The sequence below is a fragment of the Suillus clintonianus genome (assembly GCF_016758775.1).
Source record: "Suillus clintonianus strain FC179 chromosome Unknown DEU56scaffold_185, whole genome shotgun sequence".
In the NCBI taxonomy this organism is placed as follows: Eukaryota; Fungi; Basidiomycota; class Agaricomycetes; order Boletales; family Suillaceae; genus Suillus; species Suillus clintonianus.
In genome coordinates this window covers 20288-44860 of record NW_024539409.1, presented here as the reverse complement: position 1 = coordinate 44860, position 24573 = coordinate 20288, and the positions used below count along the sequence as shown (strand labels likewise).

Here is a 24573-nt window from a genome sequence, read left to right as displayed (position 1 = left end):
AGCGCTGATTCATTTAGCCTTACCATCAACTTGTGCTCAACCTCTCCTCCAAGTTCAAGTGCGAGTGATATCGCAGTGTTGTCCGCATCATAAACCTCTGTAGGACAGTTTCAAAAATATCGACCTTACTTCTGAGGTGGCAGCGCTGATTCATTTTGCCTTACCATCAACTTGTGCTCAACCTCTCCTCCAAGTTCAAGTGCGAGTGATATCGCAGTGTTGTCCGCATCATAAACCTCTGTAGGACAGTTTCAAAAATATCGACCTTACTTCTGAGGTGGCAGCGCTGATTCATTTTGCCTTACCATCAACTTGTGCTCAACCTCTCCTCCAAGTTCAAGTGCGAGTGATATCGCAGTGTTGTCCGCATCATAAACCTATGTAGGACAATCATACTTTATTCTGCGCTCTACAAGGCCAAAAATGACAATGTAATCCCCCATAGCAGAATTATGTTGATTCTTGTTATTTTCAACTATATATTGTTATATATGCTCTTATCAAATCTTCACCGGTTCACTGATGACTATGGACGATTTTCTGTCACACTTTTGGCGGAGGTCACATGCGTCACAATAGTGTGACACATATGCTATTGCATATGTCTCATAATGCATAACGTTTTGGCGGTCCCAACGGTATGCATTATGAGCATTTCAACTGTATCACGAGATGGACAAATAATAGCAAGCGGTGATCACTCTGGAGAGGTCATCGTCTGGCACGGAGAAACAGGAGAGTCTCTCACCCAACCCATCAAAGCCTACTCGGAAAATATCATATCGTTGGACTTTTCCGCGGATGGTACGGTGTTGGCCACTGGTTCATTGGACGAGACGGTCAAGCTGTGGTGCACCAAAACATGGCAGCAGCAAGGAAATCAGATTGCAGCGAATCGTCTTGTCAACCGTGTTCAATATTCGCCGTCTGGTGAACATCTTGCCATCGCATCATTCAAGACTATCCAAATTTATAATTCAGGCACAAGGGAACGCGTCCAAACCTTGGAGGATTTCGACCACAACTCTCTCGCATGGACGCCCGATGGCACACGCCTTCTTTCTTCAAGTGGTAATTTCAATGGCATCATACAAGAGTGGGATACATCAACCTGGAAGAAGGTTGGTGATCCCTGGCAAGGCCACACTGGGGGTATCAATGCCATCGCCATCAATCCTGCTGGAACGCTCGTCGCTTCCGCATCTAATGACACGCATGTCCGTCTCTGGCGGCTCTCAGATGGACTAACTATCGCCATCTTCCAGCACTCATCCATCCCGACTTGCATCACTTTCTCCGTGGATGGCAAGCACGTCCTCAGCGGAGGTTATGATAATCAGGTCTCAGAGTGGGAAGTACCTAAGGGTGTTCATTCAAAGGTGAGTCTCCATCCTTGACTCGTATAATGCAATTCGAACTTGCTTCATGCAGGTCCTCGCTATCACGCCAGCCCGTCATTCATGCATCACTGGGGACTTGTCTACCGCTGAACAATTACTCACGCAAGAGATTGACACTGATGTCAACAACAATACCTCATATGCTCATCGCTCATTTGTTATGGCGCGAAAACATGACTGGGACCATGCCCTTGAGGACGCAACCAAGGTGAATCATACTGACCAACCATGACCCTTTTACGAAATGCTAACTTTCATCCAATCCATGACATAGTCCATCAGCATTCAGCCCTCATGGACAGGCTATATCTCCAAGGGCATTGCCCTCTTCGGGAAAGGCCATATTCGGGACGCGAGGGTAGCATTTGACGTCGCATCCATGTTCACGGACCACGATCCAGAAACCACACACTTTCTTCTCTTGATCAAGGTAGGTTAAATTCTTCTCGCATGCTCTCTGCTTCATTCATTATTTCAGGCCATCACCCTCTTCGATGCGGATCAACACGAGGAGGCAATGCTCCTTCTCAAAGAGCTGAGTGCCGCTTGTCCGCGTGCCGATACTCGCGCGTGTCTGGTCGTGGAAGTAAGTATCATACAGCTACGCTCGGTTATCGACACTGATCTTTGCGACTTCGCACATCAGGCATATTTACGCGTTCAGCTCGGAACCAAGGCCTTGGACGGCGCGCGTCACGACGAAGCTATTATCCATTTCACTGCCGCTGTCAACTCCATCGCTTTCCCATCGAAAATTATCCATGAACTATGCGAGGACTTGGTTGTGGTATGTTGACATGACGCATCCGAATATGCTTTCATAACTGAGTGCTTCATCCAGCTCTTCGGCTGGGATCTCGAGTCCTTGTGGCTCACTACACACCAAAAACGCTGTCAGGCGTTCCTTTTGGCGGGCAAAGTTGATGAAGCCCTCGAATCACACCAACACATGATGGACACCATCGACGAAACTGAGAAGGCCAGCTGCCTCGATTGGTCTGACGGCGAGTTTTCAGTGATGTCACCGGAGCCTTTCATACTCACCCACATTTTACTCAGACTTCAAAGAAAAATGTAGTGCGCTCGCTGTTCGTGATGACCGTATTCTTGGCGCATGTATTCCCTTCCTCAACCTTTTCGCTACTGACCTAAGTCATGCAGGCTGAGATCCCTGGCCAAGATCAAGATGGTTACAATGCGGAACCTGATTTCTTTCGTGGAATGCATGGCGTGGGTGCAACAGTGCATTGTACATTTCATGTCTCTTTCTCACACGATTCATTACAGCATACTCAAATTTCCAGACCACAACCTCAGCAGCGCCCGGGGCGCTTCAAAAAACTCAGGCTCGCTATGGCAAGTAGTCCTCATCCGCCTCCTCTACCTGCGCCCGCACCCGCACCCACACCTGCAGCGCCCACTGCCCTATCACCTGCGGCTGCTCCCACCACCTTCAGAGCCCACATACGACACCTATTCACCTGGAAACCCAATCATACAGCACCACCCGTCGTCGACGTTCCTTTCGGGAAAGGTAAAGAGGTGCACCTGGTCCATTTTATCACTGTGTCTTGGGTGTCTCATATAAATCTATAGCGCAATGCTGCAGCGGATGCTCCTGAGAGAGACGAGGACTTGGTACCTGACGAATATTTCGATGATCTTCCACAGGACTCCAATACACAACAGCAACAGCAACCAGTCGCAGTGCAGGTAGACACTGGGGAACATGGAGGTGACAAGTCTTGTTTCTGCTGCTAGCAGGCTTCGTGGATATCCCACTTATCACCGCATTGTGATATCTACCTTGACTTGAAGGAGTATTTTATCGATTGGTTAATGACTACATGCGTTGTTTAGGTTGTCCATCCATAACTCATTGTAATTGTGTCTTCCATATACATATATACGGCTTGTATTGCGCATAGCAAATGATACCTTTTTAATGTCATTCGAGGAGAGTGTTCTATAGAAGTTCGCAGATCTTTTGAATTTGCCTGGGCCCTGCATGGTCAACAATTTAGAGAAAACTATGATTGCCGATCGTTGATCAGAAAATTCGCGTTCCATTACTCAAATGATAACAAGGGTGTCACGCTCGCTTCTCGTTTAATGTCTATGGAGGTCCACGGCCATGCTTTAGCTTGGCGGGGAGTACGGTAGATCTATGTATATGTAGGAAGCGTTACTCCATGAGTATTGCGTGTCCACTGCAAGATGCCAGGCGAAGACCATCTGGAATTCAAATAGCGTATTAGCCAATACATTTTTTGTCGTGATAAACCAAGGAGAGGTAGGAGCTTGTGCTACTCACGATGAATGATGGTAGAGTTGGGAAATGATAAATGATAACAAGTACACTTGTGAGGTTGCATGGTGGGTATAGAAAAAGATGGTGGATATACACCAGCATGGTCACTTTCTGCTGCAAGATTTAGAAACACGTGGTTTTGGGGTGATGGTAGGCTGGCACCAAGGCTGTGGACGGGGACGTATATTCGATCGTACTTGAGATGAGTCATAATATTATAGATGAACACTTGTTCGTACCTGCAAAGTCATCAGCACAGAGCCACAAGAATACTGTCCAAACACGCACTGAGCATTTGTGAACACAACGGTCGTAGACTCCGGATTACACCTGAGAGCCTCAGCAGGTTCGGCGCCATCACCAGCGCCAAATTCGCCGGCGTCACCGTCTGCACCTTCTCCTCCAAAAAGAACTGCAAGAAGTTGATCATGAAAACCACGACGCGTCTGTTTATCGTGGGAAGACACCGGACGAGCTGTATGCACATCTCAGGTTCGCGAGAATGCCTGATGCAGTCGTTGTACATCTCTTCAGGCACCAGTAGGTTGCATAGCTCACACAACCAGAGCTTAAGCAACGAAGCCAAGACATGGAGATCATCAACGCTGTCAAGTGTATAATAACCCCTATAAAAACACAACTTCAGTTCCGACACGAAGTCGCTAGGGATGCGGAAGACGCCCCCCGCTTTCATGCCCCCAAGAGCGATAATCCCGTCTGCGAGGAACGGGAGAATAATGGGGATCTTCTCGTCTGGGTAGTTGCGCTCTTTCAGGCGCATTGTCGTGTCCGACGATTCTCCGAACGTGGATGGGTTGAAGGCGGCGTTCAATGCCGTCTCGATCTCTCCTAGCATCGGAAGCTTTCTGCATGGACCTTTCTTTGAGATCGCAACTAGACGGCGAAGGCATTGATTGGCTATCACGTCAACCCTGTCTTGGTGCTGAGCCGTCTGCTGCTGCATAAAAGAGCACAGCTACGTCTCGAAATTCTTTGAGGGCGGGTACGTAGTGGGGAGTACGCAGAGCATCTGCCAGCCCTTGAAGACACTGTCCCTAAAACACTTGTAAGCGTGGTTGCTTGAGAAGACAGCGGCTCTGCGTACGAACGATATCGCAGGAGTAGGTTCCACATGCGGGAACATCGAAAGATTCCCTGAGATGTTCCAACGTCCCAGGCTTGTACGGACGGATGATAGGAGCTGTTTTCTCCACGTCGTTGAAGAGTTCGAGAGTGCGTGGCTGGATCATCAGAGATGTGGTGTCATGACAAACCCATATTCAGGGACCACGCTTGTCCAATGCGAGAGGTTAGATTCTTGATTGATAATGTGGACTGGGATACCGCTCTGGAGGTATGTCAACGCTGCTACCAGACCCGCTGGCTGGCCAAGTGCCTGCCATCGGCAAATATGATATCCCGACATAAGTGTTGGATAGAACGCGCCTCGGAAGGCGGAGGCTCCGTCGCACAATTAGTAGCTGGTTTGAGACACGAGGGGAAAGAAATTTCGCTGCATCTGGTGCACACGCAGATCCTGGGAGTCGACGAAATGAATCGGTGATATTGCAGTAAGCATGCGTTCGGGCAAGTTACACGGTGATGTGGCGGAGAAACTGCTGGACAAGTGACAACAATATTCATGCGGTCATCTAGAATGGCTTTCAGCCAGATGCAGAAGCCAGGAAGCAGCAACTACACTAGCAAAATTGGATGCGAGGGGATACATTTTGGAAGGTGTGGTTTGTGCACAGCACAGAAGCGACCGGGAGTGCATGCTGTTGAGGAAGGCGAGTATGACTTAATGGGGCGCATTCTTGTTGCGATTAGCGAATTGATCCCGTGTCTTGGGCGTCTATGGAAGCGAGGAAGGTTAAGATGGTGAAGTACACAATCCCTTCAAAGTCCACCTCGACCGTGCTCAACACCATCAACCTGCAGTAAAATGTCAAAGCCCATTCCAAGCACCACACCCCTTCGAACTTTTAAAGGTCATGAGGAGAGAGTAAATGCAGTCGCAGTTTTCCCCGATAGACGACGAATGGTTACGGGCTCATACGACAAGACACTTCATCTCTGGGATCTGGAGACAGGTGTTATGTTGAAGAAGATGGAGGGGCATCGCAGTGAGGTGCGGGCATTGGCGGTATCACGAGATGGGCAAATAATAGCAAGCGGTGGTGTAAATGGAGAGGTCATGGTTTGGCACGGAGAAACAGGAGAATCCCTCACCCAACCCATCAAAGCCCACTCCGAAGGTATCACCTCGCTGGACTTTTCCGCGGATGGTACGGTGTTGGCCACTGGCCATGGTTCATCGGACAACATGGTCAAGCTGTGGTGCACCAAAACATGGCAGCAACAAAGAAGTCAAATTCAAATGACAGCGAGTAATTGGGTCCACCAGGTTCTGTATTCGCCGTCTGGTGAACTTCTTGCCATCCCAGCAGGTGGCAAAATCCAAATATATACTTCAGGTACAAGGGAACACGTCGCAACCTTGGATGTTTCCTTCTCCTCACTCGCGTGGACGCCCGATGGCACGCGCCTTATTTCAAGTTCTTCATCGGCTTTTTTCAATGACGTCATACAAGAGTGGGATACATCAACCTGGGAGAAGGTCGGTGGTCCCTGGGAAGGCTACACTAGTACTACTGGGGGTATCAATGCCATCGCCATCAATCCCACTGGAACGCTCGTTGCTTCCGCATATTCTGACAGCCATGTCCGTCTCTGGCGGCTCTCAGATCGACAAACTATTGCCATCTTCCAGCACCCATTTGAGTCCAAATTATTTTGTGTCACATTCTCCGTGGATGGCAAGCACGTCCTCAGCGGAGGTGAAGATAATCAGGTCTCAGAGTGGAAAGTACCTACGGGTGTTCATTCAAAGGCGAGTTTCCATCCTTGACCTGTAAAACGCAAAACGAGCATGCCTTATGCAGATCCTTGCTATCACGCCAGCCCGCCATTCATGCATCACTGGGGACTTGTCTACTGCGGAACAGCTACTCACCCAAGAGATCGACAGCGACGCCAACGACTATACCTCATATGCCCATCGCTCATTTGTTATGGCACGAAAACAAGACTGGGACCATGCCCTTGAGGATGCAGCCAAGGTGAGTTATACCGACCGACCATTGCCCTCTTACGAAAGGCTAACTTTCATCTGTGACACAGTCCATCACTATCCGGCCCTCGTTGATAGGCTATATCTCCGAGGGCATTGCCCTCTGTGGAAAAGGTCAAGTCCGGGATGCGAGGGCAGCATTTGACGTCGCATCCATGTTCGCGAACCAAGATCCAGAAACCATACATTTTCTTCTCTTGATCAAGGTAGGTTCAACTTGTCTCCCATATTCTCTGCTTCATTCCGCATTTCAGGCCATCGCCCTCTTCAACGCGGATCAACACGAGGAGGCAATTCTGCTCATCAAAAAGCTGGCCGCCGCTTGTCCGAAATCCGATACTCGTGCATGTCATGTTGTGGATGTAAGTATCATACGGCTATGCTCGGTCATCGGCACTAATCTTCGCAACTTCGCACATCAGGCATATTTACACGTTCAACTAGGAATGAAAGCTTTGGATGGTGCGCGTCACGACGAAGCTGTTGACCATTTCACTGCCACTGTCAATTCCAGCGCTTTCTCGTCGAAATTCATTCATGAAATATACGAGGACTTGGTGGTGGTATGTTGACATGATGCATCCTAACATGTTTTCATAACCAAATACTTTGTTTAGCTCTTCGGGTGGGATCTCAAGTCCTTCTGGCTCTCTACACACCAAAAACGCTGTCAGGCTTTCCTTTCGGCTGGTAAAGTTGAAGAAGCCCTCGAATCCCACCAACATATGATGGACGCCATCAACAAAACTGAGAAGGCCAGCTGCCTTGATTGGTCCAACGGCAAGTTTTCAGTAATGTCACGCGAGGCTATCATACTCACTCGCATCTCACTCAGAGTTCAAAGAACAATGTAGCGCGCTCACTGCTCGCGATGACCGTATTCTTGGCGCACGTACTCCCTTTCTTATCCCTTTCGCTACTGACCGTTATACAGGCAGAGATCCCGGGACAAGATCAAGATGGCTACGATGCAGACCCTGATTTTTTTCGGGGAATGCATGACGTGCGTGCAACCATGTATTTTTCGCATCCCACCCGCAGACCATTTGTTTCAGCGTCCGCAAACTTCCCGGCCACGGCCTCAGCAGCGTGTGGGGCACTTCAAGAAACTCAGGTTCGCTATGACAAAGAAGCCTCATCCAGCTCCTCCACCTGCATCACCCAACACCCCATCACCAGCCGCCGCTACTTCCAACATCAAGGCTCAGCTAAAATACCTATTCACTTGGCGGTCCGACCATGCAGCGCCATCCGTCGTCGATGTTCCTTTCGCGAAGGGTAAGGAGGTGCGTCCCGTCGATTTTTAGCACTGCGTCTTTAATGTCTCATGCATAAATCTACAGCGTAATGCTGCAGCAGATGACCCTGGCCCGGACAAGGACATGGTACCTGACGAATATTTTGATGATCTTCCAGAGAGCTCCAATACACAACAGCCGGATACACAACAGCCGAATACACAACAGCAACAAGTAGTAGTACAGGTAGACACTGGGGACCATGGAGGCGGCAAGTCATGTTTCTGCTGCTAGCAGTTTTCGTGGATGTCCTTGGGCATTTCAGTTTTATGATTCCTCGTATTGGGATGTCTACATTGACCTGAGGCAGGTCATGACTACGTCGTTCAGATTATTTCGCGTCACCATCCCTATCTATCTTTATTATGAACCTAGCGTCTTCCGTATGCAATGTTTGGCTTGCACATAGCAAATGATGCCTTTTGAACGTTGCTCGAGGAGAATTGATCGGAGGTTTCAATGTGCTCTGAAAGTTTGTTACAAGATCTCTTCAAACGCAACCACGCGTAATACAAATTCGTCGTACATGATGATGATATAGTACGTAGAAAGCCAGATACCCAGATCAATCCCAGGAAAGCCACCACTACCGCAAGCACACAAATACTGATAACGCAGACCCAGGTCCCACAGAACGTTCCTATAATACAACCGTACATCTGCGTGGTCTTGTACGGACGGATGAAAGGAGCTGTTTTCTACACGTCGTTGAAGAGTTCGAGAGTCCGTGGCTGGATCCTCAGAAATGTGGTGTCATGACAAGCCCATATTCTGGGACCACGCTGTCCAATGCGAGAGGTTAGGTTCTTGATTGATAATGTGGACTGGGATACCGCTCTGGAGGTATGTCAACGCTGCTACCAGACCCGCTGGCTTGCCCAGTGCCTCCCATCGGCAAATATGATATCCCGACATAAGTGTTGGATAGAATGCACCTCGGAAGGCGGAGGCTCCGTCGCACAATTAGTAGTTGGTTTGAGACACGAGGGGAAAGAAATTTCGCTGCATCTGGGACTTGATAGGGTGCATCCTTGCTGCGATGAGCGAATTGACCCCGTGTCTTGGGCGTCTATGAAAGCGAGGAAGGTCGACATGGTGAAGTACACAATCCCTTCAAAGTCCACCTCGACCGTGCTCAACACCATGACACCATCAACATCCACATCCAGTAAAATGTCGGAGCTCATTCCAAGGACCACACCCCTTCGAGAATTTAAAGGTCATGAAGGACATATAACCGCAGTCGCAGTGTTCCTGCATAGAAACCGAATGGTTACGGGCTCGTTGGACAAGACGGTTCGTCTTTGGAACTTGAAGACAGGTGTTGTGTTGAAGAAGATGGAGGGGCATAGCAGTGGGGTGTGCACATTGGCGGTATCACGAGATGGGCAAATAATAGCAAGCGGTGATGAGTCTGGAGAGGTCATTGCTTGGAACGGAGACACAGGAGAATCCCTCACCAAACGCATCAAAGCCCACTCCGATTATATCTCCTCGCTGGACTTTTCTCCAGATGGTACGGTGTTGGCCACTGGTTCAAACGACGGGACGGTCAAGCTGTGGTGCACCAAAACATGGCAGCAACTAGGAGATCCAATTGCAGCGAAAGACTGGGTCAACCAAGTTCTGTTTTCGCCGTCTGGTGAACTTCTTGCCATCGCAACAACTAGCAATATCAGAATTTATAATTCAGGCACATGGGAACGCGTCGCAACCTTGGATGTTTCCTTCTCCAAACTCGCGTGGACGCCCGATGGCACGCGCCTTCTTTCAGGCGGTGGTTCCGAATACGTCATGCAAGAGTGGGATACATCAAACTGGGAGAAGGTCGATGGTCCCTGGGAAGGCCACACTGGAGATATCTATGCCATCGCCATCAATCCTGCTGGCACGCTCGTTGCTTCCGCATCTGATGACAAGCATGTCCGTCTCTGGCGGCTCTCAGATGGACTAACTATCGCCATCTTCCAGCACTCATCCATCCCGACTTGCATCACTTTCTCTGTGGATGGCAAGCACGTCCTCAGCGGAGGTAGTGATAATCATATATCAGAGTGGGAAGTACTAGTACACCAGGGTTTTCATCCAAAGGCGAGTTTCTATCCTTGAATCTCATAACGCAATTCGAGCATGCTTCATGCAGATCCTCGCTATCACGCCAGCCCGCCATTCATGCATCACTGGGGACTTGTCTACTGCGGAACGGCTACTCACGCAAGAAATCGACAGCGACGCCAACGACTATACCTCATATGCCCATCGCTCATTTGTTATGGCGCGAAAACAAGACTGGGACGAAGCCCTTGAGGATGCAACCAAGGTGAATTTTACCGACTGACCATTGCCCTCTTACGAAAGGCTAACTTTCATCTGTGACATAGTCCATCAATATCCAGCCCTCGTTGATAGGCTATATCTCCGAGGGTATTGCCCTCTGTGGAAAAGGTCAAGTCCGGGATGCGAGGGCAGCATTTGACGTCGCATCCATGTTCGCGAACCAAGATCCAGAAACCATACATTTTCTTCTCTTGATCAAGGTAGGTTCAACTTGTCTCCCATATTCTCTGCTTCATTCCGCATTTCAGGCCATCGCCCTCTTCAACGCGGATCAACACGAGGAGGCAATGCTGCTCATCAAAAAGCTGGCCGCCGCTTGTCCGAAATCCGATGCTCGTGCGTGTCATGTCGTAGATGTAAGTATCATGCGGCTACTATGCTTCGTCATTGACACTGAACTTTGCAACTCGCACATTAGGCATATTTACACGTTCAACTAGGAATGAAAGCTTTGGATGGTGCGCGTCACGACGAAGCTGTTGACCATTTCACTGCCGCTGTCAATTCCAGCGCTTTCTCGTCGAAATTCATTCATGAAATATATGAGGACTTGGCGGTGGTATGTTGACATAATGCATCCTAAAATGTTTTCATTACTGAGTGCTTCATCCAGCTCTTCGGCTGGGGTCTCGAGTCATTCTGGCTCACTACACACCAGAAACGCTGTCAGGCTTTCCTTTTGGCAGGTAAAGTTGAAGAAGCCCTCGAATCATATCAACACATGATGGACGTCATTGATGAAACTGAGAAGGCTAGCTGCCTCGATTGGTCTAACGGCAAGTTTGTAGTTGTGTCACTCGAGGCTATCATACTCACACACGTTTCACTCAGACTTCAAGGAACGATGTAGTGCGCTCGCTGCCAATGACGACCGTATTCTTGGCGTATGTACTCCCTTCCTCGACCTTTTCGCTACTGACCTAAGTTATGCAGGCAGAGATCCCTGGCCAAGATCAAGATGGCTATGATGCGGAACCTGATTTCTTTCGGGGAATGCATGGTGTGGGTGTAACAGTGGATTGTACCTTTCGTTTCTCTCTCACACACAATTCAGCATTCTCAAATTTCCAGACCGCGACCTCAGCAGCGCCCGGGGCACTTCAAGAAACTCAGGTTCGCTATGACAAAAAACCCTCATCCAGCTCCTCCACCTGCATCACCAGCCGCCGCTACTTCCAACATCAAGGCTCAGCTAAAACACCTATTCACTTGGCGGTCCGACCATGCAGCGCCATCCGTAGTCGATGTTCCTTTCGCGAAGGGTAAGGAGGTGCGTCCCGTCGATTTTTAGCACTGCGTCTTTAATAATGTCTCGTGCATAAATATACAGCGTAATGCTGCAGCAGATGACCCTGGCCCGGACAAGGACATGGTACCTGATGAATATTTTGATGATCTTCCACAGAGCTCCGATACACAACAGCCGAATACACAACAGCAACAAGTAGTTAAGGTGGGCACTGGGGACCATGGAGGCGGCAAGTCATGTTTCTGCTGCTAGCAGTTTTTGCGAGTGTCCTCGGGTATTTCAGTTTTATCACCCTCGTATTGTGATGTCTACATTGACCTGAGGCAGGTCATGACTACATCGTTCAGATTATTTCGCATCATCATCCATATCTATCTTACATAATCATGAACCTCGCGTCTTCCATATGTAAAGTTTGGTTTGCACATAGCAAATGATACCTTTTGAACGTTGCTCGAGGAGAATTGATCGAAGGTTTGAATGCTCTGAAAGTTTGTTACTACATCTCTTCAAACGCAACCACGCGTAATACAAATTCGTCGTACATGATGATGATATAGTACGTAGAAAGCCAGATTCCCAGATCAATCCCAGGAAAACCACCACTACCGCAAGCACACAAATACTGATAACGCAGACCCAGATCCCAAAAACCAACAGAACGTTCCTATAATACAACCGTACATCTGCGCGCGCATACCAATACCAATATCAATTACTACATACAATCGTCATCCCCAAGTCGCGCATAAATTCGAGATGGATAGTACAACCACCCTCGTCAAGCTCAGATGGCATGAAGACGGTTTCATTACGTTTAGATATCATCCGAATCCCGGTCTCCACCCACGTCATCATGCCTGAGTCCGTATCTGCGTCTGGAGATGTGCATTTCCCCGAGAGAGCGCCGCATTGATCTTCTCCACCCACATCGCAGACATAGCACTCGTCTCCGCAGCATAAGTCTGCGATCTCGTAGACTGTGCAGCGTGCATAACAAGAATATAAGCATTAGCAGTGTAAACACCAGAGCAGGAGTGGAGGAAAGCAACTGACTGTCAAAATAACAAACTCTCGCTCGCCTTTCGGCTCTGCGCTCTCGATCACATTTCGTCCGTCCTTGGCTGCATCTCGCTCTTTCTCCTTCCCTTCCCTTGGCTTCTCACGCTCCTTGCCGGAACCCAAGCCCAAGCCGACCTCACTCTTCAAGCTCACTTGACCGCCCTCTTTCTGCTTTACGCATAACAGCCGCATGCTGGTAAGCACCAGCTGCCGCGTCTTCGTCTTCGTGAGGCTTGCGCTAATCGGGAGACGCAGTTTGCTACCACGCCGTTTCGGTGACCGAGCCTCGACGCGGGTATGGAAGAGGACACGTTCGGATGGTAGGAGGAGGATTGACCTGTAGCATGATGACGAAGGAGAAATGATTAGATCGTCTCGTCAAGTTATTAATCAAGATCAACGACGCACCAATCTGCATTAGAACATGGTCCGTTACCCTGCACCGGAGTCTGCGCGCGATTACGTCCGCGTGAAAGACTTGGTTTCAGCTTCGCCTCCACATCTGAGTCGATCCTCATCTTGACGTCCAAATCTGATGCTACCCTATCGACGGGGCTCGCGTCTGAAGAGCTGGAGCCTGAGCCTGTTCCATTGGCTCCGGGAACGTGTATGGATATAGCTACTGGGACGATCGCAGCAGGAACAGGAGAGACTTCCGATGGTGATAGAGGTTCCGTTTCGGCCTGTGGTATTGGTGGTGTAGTCTGTATTTCTGGCAATCCCGCGTCGCGCTCGTGCTCGTGTTCATGCTCGTCAATGACTGTCTCCGTCTCTTCTAGATCTTCTTCCAGCCCTGGCATCACCCTCCCCTCACTAGCCCTTGACTGCAACACAAGAAGATAATCCGGCACCTCTCCCATCGGGCCCTCTTCCGCGTACATACCACCTGTATGCCGTGCCTTGAATGAATGTAACTTCGTCCCCTCACTGTCCTCTGCCCATCCCACGCCATCCCCACTTACCTCCCCACTCCCACTACCCGTGTCAGCATTCTCACCCACCAACCGATCCCACATCTCCCCTACATCATCCCACTGGCCCCCCTCGGCCTCACCCACCACTGGCAGCTCCTTCTTTACCAATCCTGCCTCCAACTCCGGTGCAGGGTCGGTCCACAGCGTCTCCCACGACACAGATGCAAAAAATGGGTGTGCGCGAAGTGCTGTGTATGAGTGGGCAGAGTCTGGACTGCCGGCGCCGAGACGTTCCTTCGGATCGCGTACGAGGAGATGCTGTATGAGATCCTTGGCGTCTTCGTCGAATTCGTCAGGGAAGGTGTAGTCGAGAGATTTGATCTTTTGCCAGGTGAGGTATTCGCTGAGGCCTTGGAATGCGAAACGGCCGGAGATCATTTGGTAGATGATACAACCGAGTGCCCAGAGGTCCGAGCTGTAAGGGATGTCAGTGCTGTGTTCAAGGCAACAGGGGAGGTACGGTAGGTGTTCCTGACGCCAGGAACGAAGAAAGGGCAAGTATGAATGTAACGAGACTCGAGGAACGAAAAAAAGTGCGCGTTTTGAGCGAATAAACACACCTCTTACTTGTCTCATTTCTCTCTAGCAACTCTGGCGCGACGTATTGGGCAGTGCCCACAAATGTGTTCGCTCTCTCCGCTTCGGGAGTTGTGAGAAAGCCAGATACACGGGGGGAATTAGCTTACCTCCGTTCTCCAATAACTTTCCGGTACCAAAATCAGTAATCTTTATTCGGTACTGGCCATCTAGAAGGAGGTTCTCGGGTTTGAGGTCTCTGTAGTGACGTCAGTGATTTGAAAGTTGTATCAGGCGATGTGGAGATAGGCTCCGGGAAAAGGTAATGGAGCAACGCACCTATGTATGACGTCTTTCCCATGCATATACTCTAATGCGTCAACGATCTGTGCTGCGTAATATCTGGAACAGGCAAGGCTGAGGGAGCCAAGGCGTGATATGCGAGATTGCATCTCCCCATTGGTTGCCAAGTCAAGGACGAAGACTAATAGGAAATTAACAAGGGGAGTTCATGAGAAAAGGGCATATATGCGTGGTCTATGCACCCGATCACTGAACCAGGCGTGGCAGTGTGAAGCACAAGCCGCCCAAGCGGAATACAATGACTAATAGGATCGGGTGCACACACACAGCATATGGAGAGGAACGTGGTACTGACATAGGCTCCACTCGTCCTGGAAGGTCCAGTGTAGATGTATGATTCCGGGGTGACCAGCACCCAGTTTGACGAGGACGTTTTTCTCTGCGATGGCTACGAGCATCTTGTCCTTTCGTATTAGATGATTCTTGTCGAGGATCTTGATAGCGTATTCCTGGCCTGTTCGAATATATCGTGCACGCATCACCTGAGGTCGCATAAGTAGGTGGTGTGGGTTACAAGGAATAGACATACTGTTGAGTAAGATCCTTCTCCAAGGGTATCCCCAAAGGAAAATTCTTGAGCTCCCAGTCTGCCATTTGCACTCCTCGCTCTGCTTGCCTCTCGTGATCTCTTCCTACTCTTGCTCCTCTCCTTTGTCTGCTGTTGTACTTGTGGAGGTTCTGGTGGTGCATGGCTGGATACTCCGAGTTCACGAGTGAGATAATTGGGGGGTCGTGCGGGAGGAGCAGTTGGGGAATGTGGGCTTCGGGAACGTGGTGAGGAGAAGGTTCGTGCTGGTCTTGGGCGTGGAGACTTGGGTAACTCAGATGGGATGTCAGTTTCGGAGGATGATGATATGACAGATGCATTTCTGCTGAGATCGACGAGGGTCGGCGGGAAAGTTGGTGCAGTCACTTGCACCATCCAAAATTTCTTGTAACAGTGTTGAAGATGGTGATTCAAAAGAAATAAATGATTAAGAGTGATTCAACAACAGAAGCTTAAGTGTGTTATCCGGCCTCCGCCCCGCAGCAACCTGACATCTCAACACAGCCACTTCACATGACTTAGTCTCATTGGTTCGTAAAACCTTAATTTTGTCGAAGAATGCATGCCGGAGTCTGGACAAGTCGACATCACCTGTTGTCTCTAACAGATTCATCTTCCACTCGTTCCAGACCGTTCATAGCCCAAGACTATTAAGCGAATCCCCCTTATGACAAGTCTCTTTCGTCAGATATCGTCTATCATGCCAGCGCGGCATAGGTTAGCGTCCGTTGGACGCTTCACATCTTCTGGGACTTCGTTAACGGAGGCTGAATGATCTCCCACACACAATACGGATCCCCCACTACTCATCTTAATATTGTCCAAATCACCGCATGACGGATTGAGCGCAGTGCAGTGTGTATGACTGCCCCCTTCGATGTTTTTCGCATCCTTGTGACATCATAAGCCCGGATGTGACCAGGGCAGAGGGCAAGGAGGTTCGCATGGGGCGACTCCCCGTTGACTCGGACTCGGCCGTGAATCTGTTTGCGCATTTCACCGTGATATCATTGCGCACATTTGACTTTTCTGGCATCATGCTAACAGAACGCGACCTTGGATGAGCAATTACGCTCCATGTACTGGCCGAGGCCAGGCTTTTTCGGTGATCGCACTGCGCTGTACTACGCAATTTCACTGATGAAACTCCTGACCTTCTTGTCTACTTGTCTTCATGCGACTCTGACATCAAGACAGGAACAGATGTCTTCCCTGTAATGCTCGTTCCATAAGCGCTGGATTGTGGCATATCTAGCACGCTCTCGTCAATCCACCAGGTTTTCCGTCCCCTCACACCCATTGTCTAACAATATGACCCCAATCTCAGATAATCCTACTTGGTAGCCGTCCATCAACCCGTGGCGTATTTCCAGCTATTTTATAGGTTCGGGAGAACCTGTCGGATGATATTTCCAGAGGAAATCTTTCCCGCTCAAGTTCTCCACGCGCTAATTATCTTTGTCACCGTTTCTCGCTTCGAGATCAGTTATTTGTCACCAACGATTTCAGCGGTATGTCGATCTCAAGTTTTTGCTCACCTCTGCATGCGACTACGGCTTATCGTTTTTATAGAGCGTGTATTTCGTTGGAACTCGGGTTTAATTCGAATTTTCCAGCTCATGCAAATGCTTGTGAACTCTGACGCAGCGACAGGTACGGCTTCAATCGCCTTTCCAAGAGCGGATGCATGTGGGGACTACTAGTAGCGGTGTGTAGCACTGGTACGAGCGGCGGGAGAATTTGTTCTTATACAATCCAAGTTTCGTCTTCGCCGTGGTATTTATTCAAGTTAGCTGGTGTTGCGCGAGTAAATTTCAAAGAGACATTCGTAGACTATGCACAAGTACTTGCAAGTTCAAAGTCAGACTGCTAAATTCCAATTGGGAATTTTATGCTCCGAATGTCCTGCTCGGTGGCATACGCTCCAAGCTTTGTTATGACTTTCCGCTCATATCCGGCAACGGTTAACCGCCTTGATAAGAGAGTGGACTACGGAATGAAGCCCGAAGTAGGGGGTTCCTCAGGTCTATGGCTGAAGAACTCCGGTTGTAACATTCTAATCTTCCTTTCTGGCCGAGATTTTTTTTCGTTGCATCCGTGGGTCACGTCTTTCGTTTAACCAGCATCCTGCAGGTATATGAAGGCCCTTCGCCGGATGCACATGTCCTCCTCTGAGCTCCCGTCAAACTCACTGGTAACTCTCCGTCCACAACACGGACGATCACGCCCCTATTTCCGAGCGCTTACAACTCGTAAGGGTAAAGTCCTCGTATGGTTCAAGTTTGACGCCTCGCCTCACCAGTGATACGGTTGCCTGGGTCAAAATTCGTCACCTGTGGGCATCTCTTCTTGTGGGATCAATATTAAAACTTGTTCACCATCGTTCCAATACCACCCAAACCCTCACATTAAACACCTAAGCATTGGTCACCACGAACGTTATGTTCATTTCTTCAGGAATTAATCTACCTCGATAGGTTCATGGAGCCAGGGAAAGACCTGATCGCTGTCGCGTGTGTTGGTTCTGACGAGAGACTCTGTATTGACCTTAGAGTCCTGGATGGTGGTAGTAATCATCCCGAAGCTACTGGACGGACACTGTTTCTGCCGGGCTGCCAGGATACGACGACGACCAGATCGACGATGCTTGCGAAGATCAAAGGCTTTGGAAGGCGTATTGGTTTTCTGCACTGCTTTCCGGTTACAGTTGATGGTGGAGCAAGGAGTTCATCTAGTGAGATGTGGCAGCTGCAGATTTGGGACTGGCAACTATCAACGACATCCAGGGTGAGCCTTGGTCAGAAATAAGTAGTTGAAGACTGACGGTTGATTCTTGATTTAGAGTGTCATCAGCGGTAACGTCGTGACAGACTTACATGACGATCCGTCGATCAATTTGTTTCCTCGGGAACGATAGATTTGTCGTTTTCCCCGATGATTTGAAGGCTTTGGAGCTCTATTCAATCGAGGATGTGCCCCGGGCGTCACAATTATTGACATACTTCCTATTGCCCCTCCCATTGACGATCGCACGGTGCCTCCTTCCATTGGATGATATTGAGCGTAGCTCACAAGTGCAGATGGCAAGCCCAACGCACGTTGTACACCTCGTACCCGAAAGATTGACCGTTATGCCTTACTTCCGCGGAGTCCTATCAACCGATCCTCGCCATTTCCACAATGATTTTCTTCGACGTTGACGGAACGGCAGCAACGACGCCACTATCAATACCATGGGAACACCGGGGCCCTTCAAATACTCTTGTTTTGAGCACAAAAGCCTAGATGAATGCAAAGTTTACGTTGGTGGGAATAGAGTAAGGCTTAACAGGAGTCAGCACGCGAGCAGCGGAATACGCATGAGTTGTTTGTTGCTCACAACGTAAGTCGTCTTAGGCCCAGCTAAGATGTTATCACTAGAGGTGACTTTTGTTCTGAAAAGGGTTCCTTGGAAAACGGGATCGAAAACCGAGCTCCGCATGGGCAACCGAGTCGATGTCGAGATCTCCTGGACTCGAGGTCATTGGGGCGGAGATTCAACAACCATTAGAAAGCCAGAGGCAAATGCCCGCATCACTGCCGCACCTGAGCGGCGTTTGGCAAATTTTGTACGCTCAGACATAAGAAACCAAGAATTGCCAAGTCATGTTAGGGCAGGGCATCAACGTTGCGGTAGTGATGCGGGAACCGGGAATTTCTATCAAGACCCAGCATCGCCAAATATGGGCCCTTATGGGCGTTCTCAGGGTCGATGCTCCCACCCTTGTCTTCGACGTTCTCGAATGGACAAACGATCAGACGGGTAGCTGCCAGGAGGGAGCCCTTAAAGACAGGACACATACGACCGCCCATTTATCACTATGCCCCGCGCACCATTGTCAATAACAGGCAGAATGCCTTCTTTCAGGATAATCTGCACAGTTCTAGCAGGCGTCTTTTTGTTCAGTTTTGGAGCTCTCCTGCTCAAGCCCATGAATTATGGACTGGACCTACAGGATCAGCCCGCCTATTCTGCTATCATCAACTTGCAGTCACCATATGTCCAAGGCCCACCCACCCAACGCTTTCGAGGTCAGTCAATTAGTTCGGACGTCCCTCGGTTCTAACAATTACGGTCCCAGATAACCTTCGTAATGATACGAAATACATTACTTCTTGGGCTTCAGCGGGATGGAGTACGTCAACTCCAGCCAACCACCACTTGCACCACTGATCACAGTTACTTATCAGCGAACGACGTGATAACATATGTAAGTCAACAATCCATTTCCGACATTGTCCCGGTTCCTCACGTAAACAAGGGCAATTTGATTTACCTGGCTCTCATAACAGAGCGTATACCTATACTCCCGAAGTTCCTCTCTTCTCATATCGACAAAAGTGCACCTCCGTTTACTTTTGGGGACGTGATTGACATCCCGCGGCTTAGCCAAGCCATTGGGATTCCCTTGCTTCAATGGCACGAAGTAAAAGACTCGGAGAGTCAGGTTCTCGATGACCTTGGGTGTTGGAGTATCTGGGAAACTGTTCAACAGCACATACAGAATCCCCAACCACGGGGAAGTCCCTCCCTGAACCGGCTCAAGCTCGGTGAGACAACTTCGAACATCCCTGGCTGATGATTAACTGGACGACCATTACAGATATCTCGTGGACGAAAGCCCCAGATTGGGTGAAGCTGACGGCTCCTAACAAAGTAGACAACCATGCGTCCTTTTGGTCCCTTGCGGCACTTGGGTTTCCAGAGGCTCGCTCGAACAGTTTGGGGTCAAAGAATTATCCTTCTCCTCAGCATCAGGTTTCCCTTCCTCCGGACGATCACGTACTATGCTTCGATTTTCTTTACTACATAAGCGCGCATCATACATGGGAATGGGAATTAGACTATTCTCCTGCATGGAGATTCGTAGGCCAACACATGCGATGGAATGCAACCATAGAACGGATTGCCGATGAGCATGCCCGGCGCGCGATGAACGTGCCGAAAGATAAACCAACGCCTCCCGTGAGTGGAAGTTTTGGGTGCAGGTTATTCCGCAGATCTAACTTTGAATAGTATATATCCATCCACATACGGCATGGTGACTTCAGTCAAGAATGTATTGACATTCCTTTGGACCAGTGCTTCGCTTCGTTGCCTGTCATTGCGCGCAGGGTGTCCGAAGTACAAGAGGAGCTTCGCACACAAAAGGGGATTGAGGTGACACATATTATCATGACGAGTGACGAGAGTGACCCGGAATGGTGGTCAGAGGTCAGGGCATTAGGCTGGACGTGGGTAGATTATGTGGCAGAGCGGACAGAGGAGATTTATGGAAAGTGGTAAGCTGAACCGAGTGTCATATCTTCATTCTGAAGCTTGAAGCTCAAGTTGCTGTTGCCAGGCATCCGGTGTTCATTGACGCTATCATTCAGTCGAACGGAGCCGGCTTCGTCGGCACTCGTGGCTCCACGATGTCTACCCTAGCTATCCGCAGGGTGCAGGCGTGGCATGACGGACCATCTCGGATCGTCAAATGGGGGTGGCTGGGCGCTGATAACCACTGATGTGATCGCAATGGTGGATAACCTTGCGCTGCAAAGATTGGCTGAAATGACCCTTGTTGTTGTATTTTCTTTATAATGTGCACAACCGTCGCTCCTTGTCTCGAACCCACGGGCGGAGGCAACAGGAGCTCGATGATCTTCTTCGTGTATCGACTGGGACTGAGGTTCAGTATCCCGTCATAAATCTCGTTTATTTGCTCCCCAAGCATTGATGATACTTCCCATCTTGACAGTGACTCACCAGAGCACAGTAATATGCTTTTCTGGTTTCTAGATTCTGCCAGGTCAAACCGAGCCGACATCGGCTCCTGCTCTAAATCCCAAGAATACCGCTGTCAGTGGGATTCATGATCGGAAGCGCAAAGACAGATACTTTTACAGACCGTGAGACCCCGAAACCGAACAAACAAGTGCAACTTGGAATGAAATTTCCTTATCAAAGCAAATCAGCTGGAGGAGTCTTGGAGACTTGGACCGATGCTGGACGACAACTTGACGACAACTCAAGTCTCCAAACTCACCTTTGTGGAAACATCTTACGCTCTAAAATACAAAGGAATTCGGTTTTCCTTGCACGCTGCGACTTGGCGCAGCCAGAAGCGGTCACCGCCGCGCTTAGTCTAGCGGCTGCCCCGATCTCCACGTTTGCAACTTTGCAATGTACTTGGAATCAGGAGACCGGTGGCGCCTTGCGATATCGATAGGATATATTGAAGGATTTCACTTGTGGCATCCATCGAGTGTAGAGATTGCAAGGTGTTGGTTGTTGAACGTCAAGGTTGAGGTCGGACCTCTGAGTCCACCTGTCCCCATGGCATCAATGCGGGTCCAAATATATAGTTGAAAAGAGGATGAGGTTATCCCAAGTGACAACTGACTCCGAGGACGCCTCCAGGAGTCTTCGGTTCCCCAGCTCGCCCTGTCAGGTTCAGTGTGATCAGTTACTAGCCAAACCTACTCAAGGGGTTGCTCGGAACTAACGCCAATACCACGCTTGTCAGCCGGGAGTGCGTCCCCTCAACGTCATGAGGTATCTGGTGAGCATTTCGACGAATCATTCCATAATGTTGTAGTAACGTCGGCAAGTTTTTTCGCAAGGATACTAATACGCAGCCAAGTGGTGTGCCCGATCTGTTCGGTTCCGCCCCTGTTTCATAACGACTCGGTAGCGCGTGCTAGCAATTGATTTTCATGTGTCTAAAAGACGCTGATCAGCCTTACTCACCCTTTCAGGGAGCCGTGAAACCCACTTTGATTGAACTGATATCCTCAGTGGGAGATTGAGGTCAAGTGTAGCTGATGCACTGATCCATGAAAAGCCAGACCGTACCTAGGGGGAACTAACACAGAATGACAACTGCAGATCAGGGCTAAGGTAAATTTCCTCACTGTCACACTTGGGCGGCGTTTGATACACCCCGGACGTTCATCCTTAAGAGACTAAGTTTTGGACATGTTAGGGCAGTGATGTAGCAATTTCTTAAGGCCCGCATGCTGCGGCATACATCACGATCCGCCAAATATTCTGATTTGGCATCCTCGAGCTCAAGGCTCCCACCCCTTGTCTTCGACATGTCATGATCAGACGATCGGACGAGTGCCTGGCATGCTAGGAGAGAGCCCTTAAAGATAGGACGCAAACAACGATCCAGAGAACCCATTTATTCCTATGGTCCGTGCCAAACCATCACCAGCTAAAGACAGAATGGTGTCTCTCAGGACGATCTGCGCAATTCTGGCAGGCGTCTCAATGCTCAGTTTTGGAACTCTCCTGCTCAAATTGCCCTTGAGGTTGAGCTACAGGCTGTACATACAGGATCTGCCTGCGCATCCTACTGTCTTCAACTCGCAATCATATATTCAAGGCCCACCCACCCAAAGCTTTCGAGGTCAGTTAACCAGTGAAGACGTCCTTCGATTCTAACAATCACGGTCCCAGATAACCTTCGTGACGACACAAAGTACATTACATCGTGGACTTCAGCGGGATGGAGTACGTCAACTCCAACCAACCACCACTTGCACCACTGATCACAGCTACTTCTCAGCGAACGACGTGATGACCTATGTAAGTCGACGACCCGCTTCTGACGCTGACCCGGTTCCTCACAGAAACTAGGGCAATTTGATTTACCTAGCTCTCATCACAGAACGTATACCGATACTCCCGAAATTCCTCTCTTCTCATATCGACACAAGTGCAGCTCCATTTCCTTTTGGGGAAGTGATTGACGTCCCCCGGCTTAGTCAAGCTATAGGGATCCCCTTGCTTGAATGGCACGAAGTGAAGGACTCGGAGAGTCAGGTTCTCGATGATCTCGGGTGTTGGAGTGTTTGGGAAACCGTTCAACAGCACGAACAGAATCCCCAACCACGGGGGAGTCCCTCCCTGAGTCGGCTCAAGCTCGGTGAGACAACTTCGAAGTTCGAACATCCCTGGCCGGTTATTAACTGCACACGACCATCACAGATATCTCGTGGACGCAAACCCCAGACTGGGTGAAGCTGACGGCTCCTGACCAACGAGACAGTCATGCGTCCTTTTGGTCCCTTGCGGCACTTGGGTTTCCGGAAGCTCGCAACAACAGCCTGGGCTTAAAGAACCATCCGTCTCCTCAGCATCAGGTTTCACTTCCCCCGGACGATCACTTACTATGCTTCGATTACCTTTACTACGTAAGCGCCTATCATACATGGGAATGGGAGTTAGACTATTCTCCTGCATGGAGATTCGTAGGACAACACATGAGATGGAATACGACGATAGAAAGGATTGCCGATGAGCATGCCCGGCGCGCCATGAGGGTGCTAGTAGATGAACCAACGCCTCCAGTGAGTGGAAGTTTCGGGTACAGGTTACTCCACAGATCTGACTTTGGGTAGTATATATCCATCCACGTACGACATGGTGACTTCGGCAACCAATGTCGCGGTGTTCCTTTGGATCAGTGCTTCGCTTCGTTGTCTGTCATCGCGCGCAGAGTATCCGAGGTGCAAGAGGAGCTTTGGACACAGAAAGGGATCGAGGTCACGCAGGTTATCATGACGAGTGACGAGAGTGCCCCAGAATGGTGGCTAGAGGTCAGGGCGTTGGGCTGGACGTGGGTAGATTATGCGGCAGAGCGGACAGAGGAGATCTACGGAAAGTGGTGAGCTGATTAGACGACATCGTTTCATTCTGATGCTAAAAGCTGTTGCTATTTCAAGGCATCCAGTGTTCATCGACGCTATCATTCAGTCGAATGCAGCTGGCTTCGTCGGCACTCGTGGCTCTACGATGTCCACCCTAGCTAGCCGCAGAGTGCAGGCGTGGCGTGGCGGACCAATTCGGACCGTCCAATGGGGACGGCTGGGCGCCGATGATCACTGATGTGATCGGAATGGTAGAATTGAGATGACATTACGCTGCAAATTAACTGAAATTATTTCGATCATTGTATTTCTTACTATCATGCCCACAACCGTCGTTCTTGGGCTCGATTCCACAGGCGGAGGCAACAAGAGCTCAATGTCATGTCCTTCTGTATCGTATTGGAACTGAGGGTCTAGCAGCAAAGGCTCTGCATGATCCCCTGCGCCTTAGAGTGGAGCCGTGCATCAGATCGGGTCAAAAAATACATAACATGTCACCGGAAACAATGTGAGCAACAGTTTAGCCAATTCATGATAATGACATACTAGTGGTGGTCAAAGGCGTTATGTAGTATGTAAGCCATGCAAGAAGATGATTATAGATAAATGCGAGACAAACTACAGACGACAGCTTCATATTTCTAATCACTGAGCTGCCAGTGCGTCAATGAGCACTTGCTACTTGCATGCGGAAGGACTGTAAC

General features: G+C 49.5%; 6 protein-coding genes across 6 annotated transcripts; 3 read left to right on the top strand and 3 right to left on the bottom strand.

Moving 5' to 3' along the window:
• Nucleotides 1–3740: 3740 nt before the first annotated feature.
• DEU56DRAFT_202116 (Rho GTPase activation protein) lies at nucleotides 3741–4847 on the bottom strand. The gene is made up of 3 exons (XM_041345046.1): nucleotides 4821–4847; nucleotides 4000–4766; nucleotides 3741–3950 (listed from the first exon to the last, which is right to left on the bottom strand). The coding sequence occupies exons 2-3, from the start codon at nucleotides 4673–4675 to the stop codon at nucleotides 3919–3921; spliced, it is 708 nt and encodes a 235-aa protein (XP_041201161.1). The 5' UTR covers nucleotides 4676–4766; nucleotides 4821–4847; the 3' UTR covers nucleotides 3741–3918.
• A 3188-nt stretch (nucleotides 4848–8035) lies between these two features.
• Nucleotides 8036–8503, bottom strand: DEU56DRAFT_842815 (uncharacterized protein). Its single transcript, XM_041355052.1, is given in 4 exon segments — nucleotides 8036–8130; nucleotides 8188–8296; nucleotides 8312–8398; nucleotides 8453–8503. 3 exon segments carry the CDS (start codon nucleotides 8344–8346, stop codon nucleotides 8062–8064), a joined length of 213 nt encoding a protein of 70 aa, XP_041201160.1. The 5' UTR covers nucleotides 8347–8398; nucleotides 8453–8503; the 3' UTR covers nucleotides 8036–8061.
• Nucleotides 8504–11162: 2659 nt separating this feature from the next.
• On the top strand, nucleotides 11163–12040 carry DEU56DRAFT_202050 (uncharacterized protein). The gene is made up of 4 exons (XM_041345045.1): nucleotides 11163–11255; nucleotides 11311–11481; nucleotides 11534–11749; nucleotides 11810–12040. Exons 2-4 carry the CDS (start codon nucleotides 11407–11409, stop codon nucleotides 11978–11980), a joined length of 462 nt encoding a protein of 153 aa, XP_041201159.1. The 5' UTR covers nucleotides 11163–11255; nucleotides 11311–11406; the 3' UTR covers nucleotides 11981–12040.
• A 171-nt stretch (nucleotides 12041–12211) lies between these two features.
• On the bottom strand, nucleotides 12212–15641 carry DEU56DRAFT_842782 (kinase-like protein). Its single transcript, XM_041355051.1, has 8 exons — nucleotides 15173–15641; nucleotides 14939–15125; nucleotides 14620–14764; nucleotides 14451–14539; nucleotides 14325–14403; nucleotides 13199–14179; nucleotides 12785–13127; nucleotides 12212–12708 (listed from the first exon to the last, which is right to left on the bottom strand). The coding sequence occupies exons 1-8, from the start codon at nucleotides 15563–15565 to the stop codon at nucleotides 12583–12585; spliced, it is 2343 nt and encodes a 780-aa protein (XP_041201158.1). The 5' UTR covers nucleotides 15566–15641; the 3' UTR covers nucleotides 12212–12582.
• A 3304-nt stretch (nucleotides 15642–18945) lies between these two features.
• DEU56DRAFT_201839 (uncharacterized protein) lies at nucleotides 18946–20911 on the top strand. Its single transcript, XM_041345044.1, has 7 exons — nucleotides 18946–19261; nucleotides 19312–19365; nucleotides 19421–19440; nucleotides 19492–19780; nucleotides 19834–20195; nucleotides 20247–20512; nucleotides 20575–20911. Exons 1-7 carry the CDS (start codon nucleotides 19051–19053, stop codon nucleotides 20735–20737), a joined length of 1365 nt encoding a protein of 454 aa, XP_041201157.1. The 5' UTR covers nucleotides 18946–19050; the 3' UTR covers nucleotides 20738–20911.
• Nucleotides 20912–22305: 1394 nt separating this feature from the next.
• DEU56DRAFT_201808 (uncharacterized protein) lies at nucleotides 22306–24354 on the top strand. The gene is made up of 7 exons (XM_041345043.1): nucleotides 22306–22626; nucleotides 22677–22730; nucleotides 22786–22805; nucleotides 22857–23145; nucleotides 23208–23569; nucleotides 23621–23886; nucleotides 23945–24354. Exons 1-7 carry the CDS (start codon nucleotides 22407–22409, stop codon nucleotides 24105–24107), a joined length of 1374 nt encoding a protein of 457 aa, XP_041201156.1. The 5' UTR covers nucleotides 22306–22406; the 3' UTR covers nucleotides 24108–24354.
• Nucleotides 24355–24573: the final 219 nt, after the last annotated feature.

What these genes read in the sequence shown, in the direction of transcription:
- DEU56DRAFT_201808 (XM_041345043.1), top strand. Translation starts at nt 22,407, where the DNA reads ATGGTCCGTGCCAAACCATCACCAGCTAAAGACAGAATGGTGTCTCTC. An exon ending in ACCCACCCAAAGCTTTCGAG is followed by an intron (nt 22,627 to 22,676) that starts GTCAGTTAACCA and finishes TCACGGTCCCAG; the next exon opens with ATAACCTTCGTGACGACACA. An exon ending in TAGATGAACCAACGCCTCCA is followed by an intron (nt 23,570 to 23,620) that starts GTGAGTGGAAGT and finishes GACTTTGGGTAG; the next exon opens with TATATATCCATCCACGTACG.
- DEU56DRAFT_842815 (XM_041355052.1), bottom strand. Translation starts at nt 8,346, where the DNA reads ATGGTCCCCAGTGTCTACCTGTACTACTACTTGTT. An exon ending in TCATCTGCTGCAGCATTACG is followed by an intron (nt 8,131 to 8,187) that starts CTGTAGATTTAT and finishes GACGGGACGCAC; the next exon opens with CTCCTTACCCTTCGCGAAAG.
- DEU56DRAFT_202050 (XM_041345045.1), top strand. Translation starts at nt 11,407, where the DNA reads ATGCAGGCAGAGATCCCTGGCCAAGATCAAGATGGCTATGATGCGGAA. An exon ending in TCTTTCGGGGAATGCATGGT is followed by an intron (nt 11,482 to 11,533) that starts GTGGGTGTAACA and finishes CACACAATTCAG; the next exon opens with CATTCTCAAATTTCCAGACC. An exon ending in CTTTCGCGAAGGGTAAGGAG is followed by an intron (nt 11,750 to 11,809) that starts GTGCGTCCCGTC and finishes ATAAATATACAG; the next exon opens with CGTAATGCTGCAGCAGATGA.
- DEU56DRAFT_842782 (XM_041355051.1), bottom strand. Translation starts at nt 15,565, where the DNA reads ATGGTGCAAGTGACTGCACCAACTTTCCCGCCGACCCTCGTCGATCTC. An exon ending in GAGAAGGATCTTACTCAACA is followed by an intron (nt 15,126 to 15,172) that starts GTATGTCTATTC and finishes ATGCGACCTCAG; the next exon opens with GTGATGCGTGCACGATATAT. An exon ending in CCAGGACGAGTGGAGCCTAT is followed by an intron (nt 14,765 to 14,938) that starts GTCAGTACCACG and finishes ATTTCCTATTAG; the next exon opens with TCTTCGTCCTTGACTTGGCA.
- DEU56DRAFT_201839 (XM_041345044.1), top strand. Translation starts at nt 19,051, where the DNA reads ATGCCCCGCGCACCATTGTCAATAACAGGCAGAATGCCTTCTTTCAGG. An exon ending in TTGGGCTTCAGCGGGATGGA is followed by an intron (nt 19,366 to 19,420) that starts GTACGTCAACTC and finishes GTTACTTATCAG; the next exon opens with CGAACGACGTGATAACATAT. An exon ending in CGAACGACGTGATAACATAT is followed by an intron (nt 19,441 to 19,491) that starts GTAAGTCAACAA and finishes CACGTAAACAAG; the next exon opens with GGCAATTTGATTTACCTGGC.
- DEU56DRAFT_202116 (XM_041345046.1), bottom strand. Translation starts at nt 4,675, where the DNA reads ATGCAGCAGCAGACGGCTCAGCACCAAGACAGGGTTGACGTGATAGCC. An exon ending in GTTGTGTTCACAAATGCTCA is followed by an intron (nt 3,951 to 3,999) that starts GTGCGTGTTTGG and finishes ATGACTTTGCAG; the next exon opens with GTACGAACAAGTGTTCATCT.